This window comes from Pundamilia nyererei, unplaced genomic scaffold (genome assembly GCF_000239375.1).
Source record: "Pundamilia nyererei isolate P.nyererei 1_Seehausen unplaced genomic scaffold, PunNye1.0 scaffold00011, whole genome shotgun sequence".
Classification (NCBI taxonomy): domain Eukaryota; kingdom Metazoa; phylum Chordata; class Actinopteri; order Cichliformes; family Cichlidae; genus Pundamilia; species Pundamilia nyererei.
Genome location: NW_005187412.1, coordinates 4063680 through 4076664, shown reverse-complemented (window position 1 = coordinate 4076664; position 12985 = coordinate 4063680). Strand labels below are relative to the sequence as shown.

General features: G+C 39.8%; 1 protein-coding gene across 3 annotated transcripts in view; it reads right to left on the bottom strand.

Annotated features, from left to right (window-relative positions):
* ankrd11 (ankyrin repeat domain 11) overlaps positions 1–12985 on the bottom strand; it is a 110142-nt gene that overhangs the window by 17084 nt on the left and 80073 nt on the right. For all 3 annotated transcript variants that reach the window (XM_013908509.1, XM_013908511.1, XM_013908510.1), the window contains 2 exons: positions 7846–7991; positions 1537–1669 (listed from right to left, as the gene is read on the bottom strand). In XM_013908509.1, the coding sequence (XP_013763963.1) occupies positions 1537–1669; positions 7846–7932 (220 nt within the window). In that variant the 5' untranslated portion in view covers positions 7933–7991. The remainder of the gene's footprint in view (positions 1–1536; positions 1670–7845; positions 7992–12985) is intronic.

Here is a 12985-nt window from a genome sequence, read left to right as displayed (position 1 = left end):
CCAATGGATGATGATCTGATTAGTCGACTAATCGCAAAAATAATCGGTGACTAGTCGACTATCAAAATAATTGTTTGTGGCAGCCCTAAAAAAGACCCATACTGGGTGATATAATTTTGATTGGAATATAATGGAAGGGTATACTGTACGAATTTTAAAAAATGTATTAATCGTGCTCTCTAAACAGCTATATTTATCCGACACCAGTGTGCAAGCCACAAAGGAAATGAGCATTGGAAGAGAGGCACAGATTAGAGGGGGGGGGGGGCTGTGACGTGTCCGAGGTGTAAAACTTTGCAGAGAGGTTAAAAACAGTCCCAGTAGGGTCAATTGAAAGGCCACAGACTACAAAACACACATATGTAAAAACACCAATTTTCATGCAGGTGGAAGTCCAGGTTAACAACACACATTTTACTGCCCCCATATACTACCTGGGTAGCTACCGCTAACAAAAATAGGTCTGTCGCTATGACACAATGCAACCTAATAAACTTCTCATGTGACTGGAAAGCGTGCAATGCCAGGAGCCAGCTAATCTTCTACAAAGAAAGGCAAGGCGCTGGAAGACAACATGAAACTATTAGTATACTAAAAGAATTTCCAGCTAATGTTCCCGTCTTTAGATTTCGCATCTCGTGTGATTAAGGTAGGGTGAAGATTATCTCAAGATAAAAAAAACTAATGGATAAATAAAATGAATTCAGCAGAAGAGATTAGAATATTAATGCACAACAAGTAAACATTTGTGAAGAAGAACATGAAATAATCTTGCAACTTAAATGGAAGTGAAGAACACATACACAAATGTCCAGAGATTTAAGACATATTACAGCCTCTCAAACTTTTTAATTTATTTATAATTTGCTTAAGTTGAGGAGTAATCACATACAACATTATGTGTTTACAAAATACTTGTCCAATCTTGCTAAACACATCCTCATGCCCTAACAGTCATCTGTTGCATACTTGTAGTTTTCCTCTTGTGTGTGGAGAGGAAAGGTTTTTTCCTCAAGTGTAAACACTGAACATGAACCAATTTAGCAACTCACCCAGTGCTGATGAAGACTGTTACCAAAGCCTCTAAGCTGGACCATTATCAACAAACTAAATCCTGAACCCTTAAAGCCCAAAGTCAAACAAGCGTGAGGACTAGTCCTTCTCTCCCTAATTAAAAGAAAACAGCTGGAGCCTTACCAAACCCAGGCCTGGTCAGGCTTGTATGTTGCCCAAATCCCCACTTAATTGGATCATGATTTTGTGTGGTCTTCCTCTCCTTTTAGACTATGATTGTAGGTACAAACTCCTTGATTCTCAAACAACCAGCTAATTCAAAGTTGGGAGCACTTTCACTTCACATAGGTCAAGCCCTGTTCGCACACCAGTGCTAACTACTCTCCGTTCTCTTTGAATTCCGCACTGAGTGCTCAGGTAGAGTAGAAAAGCGCTATATAAGAACCAGTTGAGTCTGTACAAAGTCACAAGGTGATCAAGATGCAGAAACATGAGCGTAAACACACAGCAATACAGCCTTACCTGAGTCAGAATCTTTCTGGTCTCCATTTGCTCCAGCAGTGAAGGGCAGCTTCCTTTTAGAGGCCTTTTCTTTCATCTCTTTGACCCCATCATTGCGATCCAATTTGGGAGTCTTGTTTGATAACACCTTATCCTGTGAAAGCAACAAAACACTGGGGTGAGCAAGTGTCTTCATCAGAGCAGTGCACTTTATTTGTCTACCTTACTTTAAAGTCCTAGAAGCAATTCCTGACTCAGCTGCCACCTTGAAAACACCCTCAGGCACATTTTGAAGCATTAATTAAATTAACTTTAATTTCAATGGTCACCAGGAAATAACATCTGATAAAAGACTGCACAAGTTTGCTGACCGCAAACTCCGTTTATAAAAAGCTTTCCCCCCCCTGGAGGTTATACATCTACCACCATATTTTTAAGTCGCCGTGTCCCTCTTTCATAATGTCTCTGGCTATACCTTCGTACTGAATTCACTGGCCTGACTCTTCTAGCTATTAAGGGCTTCTGAAAGCAAAATTTTTTCCAGAGTTTCCTCCTAGATTCCTGGCCACAGTAAAAGAGCCAGGCACAGGGAGAGGAGGCTAAGCTGACGCCGGCTTGGCTCTGTGGTCTACAGCTGCTGGAAACAATCACAAACCCCTGTGTATCTGCTATCAACAGATGTAAATGCTTATGTGTTTGCCCAGCTTAACTTAACGGTTGTTCTGTTTTTGGGTGCTCATGCAAACTAATTTATCCAGAATACCTTTTTTAAAAACAAACAAAAAGACCCCCACAGACCACAAACAGTGGAAGATGTCTACAAGTTGTTTATGATGTCATCTTCATAATAGTTTCTTGTGTGGTAGCAGTAAATAATTATTCATTATTAAAGCTACTTTATGTTGGTCCCTTTCTTAAGGAGTCGCCACAGCTGATGGATGCACATATGTGACTTGGCACAGATTTTACGCTGGATGCCCTTCCTAATGCAGCCGTTTCATTTATCCAGGCTTGGGAATGGAACTGAAGCTGGGTTTGTATCTCTTACAACGAGCTACTAACAATTATTCATTATTAATTTATATACATTTTTAACTAGAATACACAGAATTCAACACAGAATTATTTTTAAAGAGGAAAGCAGTAGCTTCTCACTGAGCAAATATATGAAGTCAAAGCTATACAAAGCCATACGCTGCATTCCTAATTGCAATACATTAGGAATCAATTCAAAGTGGACACTTAGAGATATTTGTAGATGACAAAAACACAATATTAAAAGACAAGTGTTGCATCTGTGTAACAAAAAATTTTTTTAACGTGTCCCCCAGTAATGGACCTATTATGCTTGATATTTTGCGTGCTGATTTTGACATCACATAGTGTGTTGTGTGACACTTTGCAGCGCTTTGGCCATTTGTGCACCTCAAGATCTTTGTAACCTGGCACGTTGTGCCGTGGCTGCCGCAGCTGGGTTGAAGACACGAGTGTACGATTGTGTGGAAAAACCTTTGCAAAACAACACCCGACAAAGTCTTTGACTTCTTCTTCTGTGGCGATATTGTCTGAGTGGTGACACCTATCGCTCAGGAGAATACTGCAGTGGTTTCCTGCGCCTTAACGGTGGGTATAAATGTGAGTGACTGTGAGACAAGATTGGGGCCGTGATCATTGCGACCACTGTGGTGGGTTTATCAGGGATTTAAGTCATGACTCATGTATTTAGGTTTCTATATTTAATGTACTACATGCTTATGCTAAGGAGGTAGAGGAAGTCAGCTGCTGATTGGAAGGTTGGTGGTTCGATCCCTGGCTCCCCCAGTATGCATGCCAAATATCCTTGGGCAAGATACTAACCCCGACTTGCTCTCCAATGCATCCATCGGAGTATGAACACGTATGAAGGACAGTAATGCACTGACAGTATAGATTACAGTGCTTGGGTGAAAGGGTGTGTATGGGTGAATGCAGCGTGTTGTACAGAGCACTTTGAGTACTCCAGGAGAGTAGAAAAGCGCTATAAGAATCAGTCCATAAACAACAACAAAAATAAAATGAAACAAAAGAGAGCTGATACTGTTTATATGCTAAAAATGGGACATTGTTGTGGCATTAAAAGGATACCATGCTTTTAAAGGATCTTTTTTTTAAAATAAATGATATTACCTAAAAAGAAAAGTGTTTTTCATAATTACATTATTTGTCATGTAAGGTTCTGGTCGGTATCGTGAAAGTCTAAATGTACTCTCTTACAATACAGTAGTCAATACTGGAATTTCAGCAATGACTCCATGTATGATTCAGACGACACCATCTGTGATTAAGCGTTCAAAAACAAAAAAACAAAAAGCATACACAGGATTCAGCACAGAGTGAAAAATAAAAAAAATCAGTCCACTATAGCTCCCTATAACTCCCTATACAAATGCTCAAGCAAAACTTCTACAGGAAGGATCTAATCATTTGACGACTCTGTTAACTACACAGGTTTAAGGACTCATAACGTAAGATGCAAGACAGAGGTGAGATAACGTACAAACAGACGCTTTAATTCACCTAATTTCTCTGTCCTATCTTCTGTACCCTGCTCATCTATCTCTATCCTGAGGGCAGGTTTTCTATTATGTATCAACTCTTTGAACTCCTCCCCCTGCCCTGCCCCAGTCATAAGACCATGATGTCATGGTACAGTAGAGACAAACAGTGTCAGCTACAATGAGCTGATCTTTCTGTCTGCCCGTCTGCATCCCTGCTCACTCCCACAAAGAGAGAACACACCATTTGAGCGAAATTATGATGCATACGTTTAAAGCTACAGTACATCTTAAGCATGGAAAACACTATGAATTATTTCTTAAAGCAAACAAACAAACAAAAGAACCATCATATAGCTCTGGTTAACTGGACTGGGGAAAAATGGTCAATTCACCAACTCAAATCTCTAAAGTTCAACCGGGTTGATTTTGGAGAATTAAGTGTAAGCAAAGCTTTGACAACTCAAGACTTTCCTCTGATCTGCCTTCACACGACACCCTGTTTGGTGGTCTCCTAGCAATGCGTGCTCTCTTCGTCTCACTCAGTTTTCCACCCACCCCTGTTTGCTTCTTTCCCTCCCTCCCTCCATACCAGAGTCTGATGCAATCCTTTGCAGAGGGTTGTAAATCCATGCCTGCATAAGCTGTACCTCTGCTTTCTACACCTCTCAGAGCTGCTGCTGGTAGCTGAACAGTTAGTACACACATGACATCATCAAGCTGCGCCCAAAACTTTGTTCCAACACAAACAGTGACGACAGTATCTGTGTCAAATTCAAGGTAGTGAATACGCCATAACTGGGCAATAAGGTGACACCAATTCAAAAGCACTTCAGACATGTGACTTAGGGCTTTTTAAGACAACAAACACTGAACCCAAGTCTATTATGCAATAGTCCATTATTTGATTAAGCATTTGTGCTGAAGTCAAATGCAAGAACTATAGTTTAATTAAAAGGAATCTCCGTCGAGCTGTTTATCAATCATTAATAACTACAAGATACAACTGAGAGTAAGAAGATTACGCAAGTACAAAGACCTGCGCAGGTATGTTGTATTAAATAATAGCTCAGTCGAAGATGTGGCAAGAAGAAAACAAAATATAGCAAATATGCAGGACTGGTGGAATAAAGTATTCATACCACAAAATATTGTATCATTTGTCTTGCAATACAGTACACATACCAAATGCAAATTTTTTATTAAAGTAAGCATGCAGTCTATATAGATTCCCCTACTAAATCACAACTTTACACCACTTATTGTGGCGACACTTATAAAATCTGTACAAGTCAAGTAAAGAGACATTAACCAACATCAACAAGAAAAAAGTCAGGGAGGGGGAATCGCAACCTATCATGAGTTGATGACTAGTACATGCTGGTGCCCAAGCTACAGTATGGTTTGGTCTGTGATTTTAGTCTGTTGTTTGGTTGCCAAACCAAGTAACATGAGTGTAATGCTTTGTGGCAATAAATTAGATGTTACCGTTATGAAATTAAAAATAATGGGATACTTTTATTAGGTGTTACATATGATCTTAAAAAGGGTTGTTTTAGCCTGTTGGTAAGTGGTTACTAGGTAGCATGTTAATGTCATAATATGCAATAAAGAAATAACCACTGGCAGGGACCTGAGATAAACCATTTTCAACTTCAAGGCAAGTGAGTCAAGCAACTACTAATGAGAGTAAAACAAACTGGTGTTTAACATATGACCTGGTAGTAAAAACATATAGGGTTATCAAGGGAACTAAGCACCAATTTCAAAGTTTTAGTGAACAGTGTGGATGCAGATTAACGTTCATCTGTGTTGCAGGTTTCGTTGCTGAACTCCTGATTGTGCAAAAGAAGACAGACAGAGATTTGATGCCTTATAGTAAGCTTCCTACGCCTGATATATAGTAACACTTAAACATTTTAGGCAGTAAGCTAAAGTGAGTTTGAGAAAGAAATTTTATTTAATTTTATTTTTGTATTTTAAAAGGTACTCGTCAGGGAGGTTTTTCTTGAAAAACCTGCAACTGTTCCTCAGTGGATTTAGGACATCCCATTTATGTCATCCCAGACTGACTTTAGTGTTCTAACAAGCTCAAGATGTAAAACACTGCACTGATGGGAAAAGCCCAACCTAAAGAGCATCACCTTATTAACATACATTATAATGTATGCACAGAAAGGTTAGAGAGAAGTCTGAAGTCCAGAACTGCATCACATGCACACATGAACTTCTCAAATTAAAAAAAAAAAAATCTGCTTCATTCCCATTTTTCTGTTTGATTTAACTTTTGCACATACCAGTACTTATGCATCCATGTGATTTGAACATACCTATTTTGATAGCCCATGTTGTCAGAGAGGGGACAGTGCATAACTATGCACAGGTTTCACTTTTGCCCCATTTCCATGTCATGGAGTCAAATGACATTTGCAAAAAACAGAATAAAAACCAATCAGATATCTTACGTTCTTCTACAGTACCCTGGCTTTGGGTATCTGCTGATACCTAGTAGCGATCCAGTGAGTGTGTTGAATTATTACACTGTATTTTTATACTTGGGAAACAACTGGGGATCTATATGTGTAAGGCAACATCAGTCTTGAGTCAACGCTATCTTTTCCGACTTAGAAAAATTAAATGCAACAAATAAATACATCCGCAACTATAAATTAGCTGAATTGGCTGTTTTTAGTGAAATAACAAACAACAACAGTAAAACAGCAAAGAGATAAATCAAATGAAAAATAAAAATGTATTTGGGTCGTTCTTTTAAATTTTTTGCACTAATCCCATTAGGTTGCTGCATAATGCTCTTACAGCTGCACTGGTTGCTCGTCTTCCTGCACATACATGTGCTTACCATGAGGCTGACAGGATACGGCTTAAATGAAGCAATTTTTATGATGTCTCTTTGATTGAACTAAAGACAAATTTTTAGCTGTATCAACTCACTTGACCCGTTTGTGGTTAACTAAAAAACTTTTGCAAACATTTATAAAAAAAAAAAACAAAACCCCCAAAACAACAACAACTATTGGTGTAGCAAGTGTAAAATACTTCTAAACCATATTGCTTTGCTTTTAAATTCACTCTGGCTAGCAACCAACACGCTACAGCTGAGGTGTGGCAAAGCAAAGCCTGAACAAGACCACCAAAAACCAGTCTGAAATATGGGAACAGCACACCCCTAGAAACATACATCAATATTTATATTTCCATGGAATGAGCTGGGACAGAGCTTACCATACAATCAAATGTGCAAAGAAGAATCTTACTCTTTTTAATTATTTCATTTACACACTACATTCTACTCATTACTTTGGTTGTTAAACTAAAAGTAAATACCTATAAATTGCATAGTGATGCAACACATACATTGCTCTACTCCACAGTACATTTGAGATGAGATCTGTAAGCTGACAAGTCAGAACCTGCCTCCAGCTGGTCCACAGAGCCAATGCAAAGCATGGTGTGACTGGTAAACAACAACATTAGTTTGGGACAGAAATCTTTTTGATGTTGCGTAAGGAACTGTCAAGCTTACAGAGATAAACTGGTAATTACTAAATAACTAAACTGATGTGAGCGTCTCAGGTTTATGACCAAAAGGTCAGAAAGTGCTGTTTAAAGGGAGTAAATGATTTCTGCTGAAGACCACGTGTCTTTGTCATTCAGTTCAATGATGATCTAAACCCCAATCTAAAACTAATTTTGTCATTACTTTAACTCATGTTTCTCCAAGTGAAACAGGCTTTGTTGCTGTGCACTGTGTTTACTGTATGCTTTTCAATCTTACCTTTTTCCCACCTTGCTTTTCCACCATGTCGGTGTTGAGTGGGAAGTGGTCCAGCTGGGGGGTTTTAGAACCCCCACCTTTGGGCATCGTTCAGCTCTCCCCACGCCAAGCTTCATTCACGCTGCCATTGCATCGTCATCAACCGTCTGGAACAAAGAGAAAAACAAAATGGTGTGTGGATGGAGGGGAGGGGGAGTTTAGCACCTGACGTTTCATTGAAAACACATTTACACACTGCCAGACGATGCAGCCATTAGTGGTACATCAAGCACTCCACTTTCAACCATTACACCCCTGGCTCTGGAGGAAGAGCATTTAAAGAGGGAGGGGAGCTGCAGCTGTGGCAGGCAAAGGGCTTATCTGTTCACCAGGCAGAACCCAAAGAGCAGTAAGAGCCGCCTGAATACTTAAAAAAAGTTGTTAGAAATTTCTGTTAAGTGTAAACCCAATCAAAGTACAATTACTTTTAACAGAGGCATGCTATTCATATCAGCTACATCTTAAGTGCTGACATACTAGAATTTGGGAATGACAACAGGGCAGACTATGTCCAAGATATTGCATAACGCACATGTTGTGGGCCTTGGAACAGCTGAGGAATGTCTTTAGAAATTTAACCGGCACGTCTCAACAAAAACCCAAACAGCTACTTACCGCCAAAGCTAGCCAGCCCTTGTAATTGTGGGCTTTACCCTGTACTAATTTATGGCATCCTTGCCATAGTGACTAAGGAAGGTGATCCATTGTATTACAGCAACAACAACAAAAACAATCATCTCTGGTATAAGTGGTTTTATTGTAAATTCACAATAAATCATGAGAGTTCTGTACAGTTTATTGTCCTCTGTGTTCTTAGTGTCTACTTTGCCTTACGTGCAAGTACACAACAATATGTGCATTACTATCCACTGCCTTTCCTTCATGGCCGCCTGCTTCACAGGGCCATGAATTAATCATACATTCCTTTCCTCAATTCTCTCCTCTGTAATGTACTTTCTCTAAAGAGTGCGTCCAAATGTGATCATCCCTGTGACTGACTGAGTGAGTGAACAGATGAGGCCATGGCTGCATTATTTTTTCCCTCTACTTTGAGACACTGGCACTCCTATCTTCCCTGGCGCCACTTCCATCTCCACTCCACTCCCCTCCCCCCACCCTTCTTCCCTTCGCTCTGCAGTTATCCTATTCAAAGACTGCTATTTATATCCTTCCAGGCAAGTCAGTCAAGTCAAGACAGCCAGCCAGCCAACCAGATAGGCACACAACTGCAGTGGACGTGCTGACCCCCTTTACAGCTGTAAAGAATAAGACATGAGAAACACAGCAAACCACAGGCACCTTCCTCACTCGCACAGTTCATTGTTAGTCCCTCTTTGCTACTGGTAGGCACTTGCTGCAATCTCCCTCAACTCCCACCTCTCACCACACCAAACAAAGTGACAGGAAGGTCGACCGCTCTCAGAAATAAACAAACACTGCAGCCACGCACAGACACACACATTAAACTGGGTCAGCGAGGCTTCTAGAACAATAATCTGCACTATTTTGGGACTACTATGATAGATGATAATAGCAACCGAGCATTTCGCTGATATGTGAAACACAAGAAAATGCTGTTTGCAAGCTTGCAGTCACACAAAGGCACACATGGAGAGGAAACCCTGTTCCAAACCAAGGGGCATCATTTCCTGTGTAATTTCATGCCAATAACAAGACACCCAATATCTGCTGACAGTGTGTCTGTGTTTCGCCGCTGAACAGTTGATTAATTTCATATGTCCATTTATGAGTGTACATACAAGATTTCTACAAAATGTCACTTTGGGATGTTTTACAACCAACAGACAAAGTCATTTTCTCCAAGAACAAACTGCAAATTCATTCAACATTACTAAAGAAAATGAGTGTTTGATTAACATTACACTATTTAGCTTAATTTCAGCCTTTATAAGATGATGTGTAATGGAAACCAGACATTACTAACTTGGCAACCACTGCAAAAACTACTCCCACTCAATTACTTGGTGGGTTTTATCTACATATTCAGAAATGTAAGTGATCATGAGCTTGCATATAGTGGGAGTGCGTTAAAGTGGTGCTGAATAGTAATCTAGGCCAGTGAACAAAACAACTTTCAGGTGTTTTGAGGTGTTAACGGTTGAAAAGAAGTTTAAGCATTTGCTATCTTTAAGGTGCCAGAAACATTGGTGACCCATAAGGAATGATCAGGATTTCTACATTGATTAGTCATAAAACGCGGCCTTCAAACCGGAGACAAATGCAATATGATAAAACACACTGAGAAATTCCACACGGTACACTTTTGTGCCACTGACTTTGCCTAAACCTACTTGGTGTCAGGTGTTCCAATTAAGGAGATGAGATTGTAAGTGTGGCTTAAGAGGTGTCACTCCCTATAAATAAAGGCATACAAAGTCTGATTACTGTCAAAGCCGTGTCTTTTCGAGAGAGATCAGTTGATGTGAACCATGGCAAGATTGCTACTACATTTTCAGGCTAGAAGCATTTACAAATGGCTAGAATTCAGGTCCACTACCTGGGAATGGGCGTCCTGTAAAGAGCACACCAAAAATAATCCCAAATTAGGTGAAAAAAAGACCAAAAGGTAACAGCAGAACAACAGCACAAATCTCGACAACTTGTCCACAATAAGAAGAAACACTGAATAAGAATGGTGTTCATATCAGGACATCGCAGCACATCTGAAAAGACTCTCCAGATATTTCACAAGACTTGCTGGATAATGTTGCTAGATAATATTCTGTGGACATGTGAGATCAAAGTTAAACTTTCTGGCAAAAACCTAAGGGACTTCCAAACTGGAAGAAGAATTTTTTTTTTTCAATGGAATGTCACGACACAAGACCATGACCTGAGTTTAAGGCAACGAAAGACAGGGTTACAGAGCACACAAGAAAGTTAATAATAAATTAAAAGGATAATTTTAGAACAAATCCCTTAGCTACTTGTGACATAACACGAAGAGGGCTGTTCAACCAAAACATCCCAGAATTATTAATTAACGCACTCGATTTGTAGTGAGGAACCGTCCTCACGTCTTCCTCATCTCTGTCCTGTTACTCATAAGTAGCTGCAGGATAATCTGAGGGTTTTTGTTGTGGCTGTATGAGTTACTAAATTCAACAGTTCATTTACATTTTCCAGCCTAGCTTTTGTTTGTGTTTTACAAAGTTTTGTCAAATGTGTTTGTTGTAACGGTGTCCCATTTCAATTCTCTTCTCTTCACAACTTTTGGGTTTGCAAAGTAGATATATAAAATATGCATTTCAGAGACAAATCATCTGTAGTTACATTTTTAATCAACGGGGCAATACATTTTAAGTTTATAAGCAACCAATTAACTGTTGCCTGCTGACTCGCTCCCTGACATCAGGGGTAGGGAGAAAGAAACAAAAAAAACACGCACTGCACTGTTGAGTTTTAATGTATTATGCATGACATCAGCCAAGTTAGACGTGGCCATGGAGATAACTGCAGAAAGGAGTGGTGAGTGTTGAGCCAGAGAAGCAATCTCTTCTAAATGAAGGACAGGACCTGCCAGTACTACTCTCCAAGCTTCTCTCACCCCTGAATAAACACACACACCATTCTTTCTATGCCCCCCTGTCCCTCTCTCTCTTCATCCTCCTGTAGCATCCTCTCTATCCCGAGCCACTCCCTCTGCGGTCAGATGGAGGCCAACACTTCAGCATATTGCAGCATACCATGTGCATACTTGCAGAAGCACTGGGACACATCACAAGCACACTTGCACTGGCATGAGGTCAACTTCAAGAGTTAGTTTACAATGGTTTCAAAGCCTACAAGGCAGATAAAATAGAAGAATGGACATAAATGCAGTAGCATTTAATAAAAGGGCACACAGCTGTGAATTTATTTCTTTTAAAGCACAAGGGACATTAGTGTGCCCGCTCATACAAAATTAATGTTCTATTTAAAGATAATGTGTACAGTGACGCACATGGAGTTTTCTTATCAAGCATATAAGAAGTGCTGTTATATAAATGAAAATGCTATTGCATATATCTGCTGCAATAAAACTGCAAAACACCTCAACCTCAAAGGCTCACAGACCAAACTCTACCATAGCCAGCACAACCAAGCAGCTGCTCTAATACAGACAGACAATTTTGATTATGTATGGGGAAAACAGAGACATAAAGACACAAACAACTATAGCAGAGGTACAGGTGCAGATTTGAAAAGCAATTGTTTGCCCCAGCCCCGCGCCACTCCCAACTCTCAATGTACACACAAAAACACACCTCAAATTTTCCACTCTGACAGCTGAACAGTGCAGCAGCTGCACACAGGGATGGGCATGTTGCTGTGTCTGCCTGTGCTCGTGTTTGTGTGCGTCGTGCGTGTATCGACCTCGCTGCATATTGCACAATCAGATACGAATCAGCACCGCGCACACAAACACACACACACAAACTGCCAAGCAGTCAACTCGTATCTTGATGTTGGCTAACAGATGTGCCATGACTTCTCCATTGTATCATAAATGGTGAAACAAGTGTTATGCAGGTCAAATGTCCTCATAGCAGAGATGCTCAGGAGTTGCAGTTGTGATTCTTTGCATTCTGGATCTAGAGCTCTAGTAAGATCTCAACCAAAGACACCAATTCAAAATAATGCCTAAGAACAGATACTGACACAGCCTTGATTTAGCATGACTCACCCCTAAATACTGTGATACGTTAGAGGATTACACAAACTGGTAAAGCAATACAAACTCCCTTTGGCAGAAATGTAATGGTGAAAAACATCTTTTAGCATCTATATTTAAAAGATAATAAAGATCTTAGTTGGGAGCACAAATCCTCATATCTCCTGCTAGGTTATCCATTTGACAATTCATGGTGAATTTACCAGTTACAATTCCACATAAAAAGTGCTGATGCAAAATACATTTTCAGCCCCAACCTATTTACCTCAAATACAGATTTCTCACCAGTAAAAAAGCCACAAAGTTTTTCCACACTTGGTAGTTATTGGAAAAAACAGACAACTTAATTTTGAGTACAAGGAGAAAGCATCTATGTTTGTTTATAATGAAGAACTTTATTTTCTTATTAATTTTGAGGGTGCAATA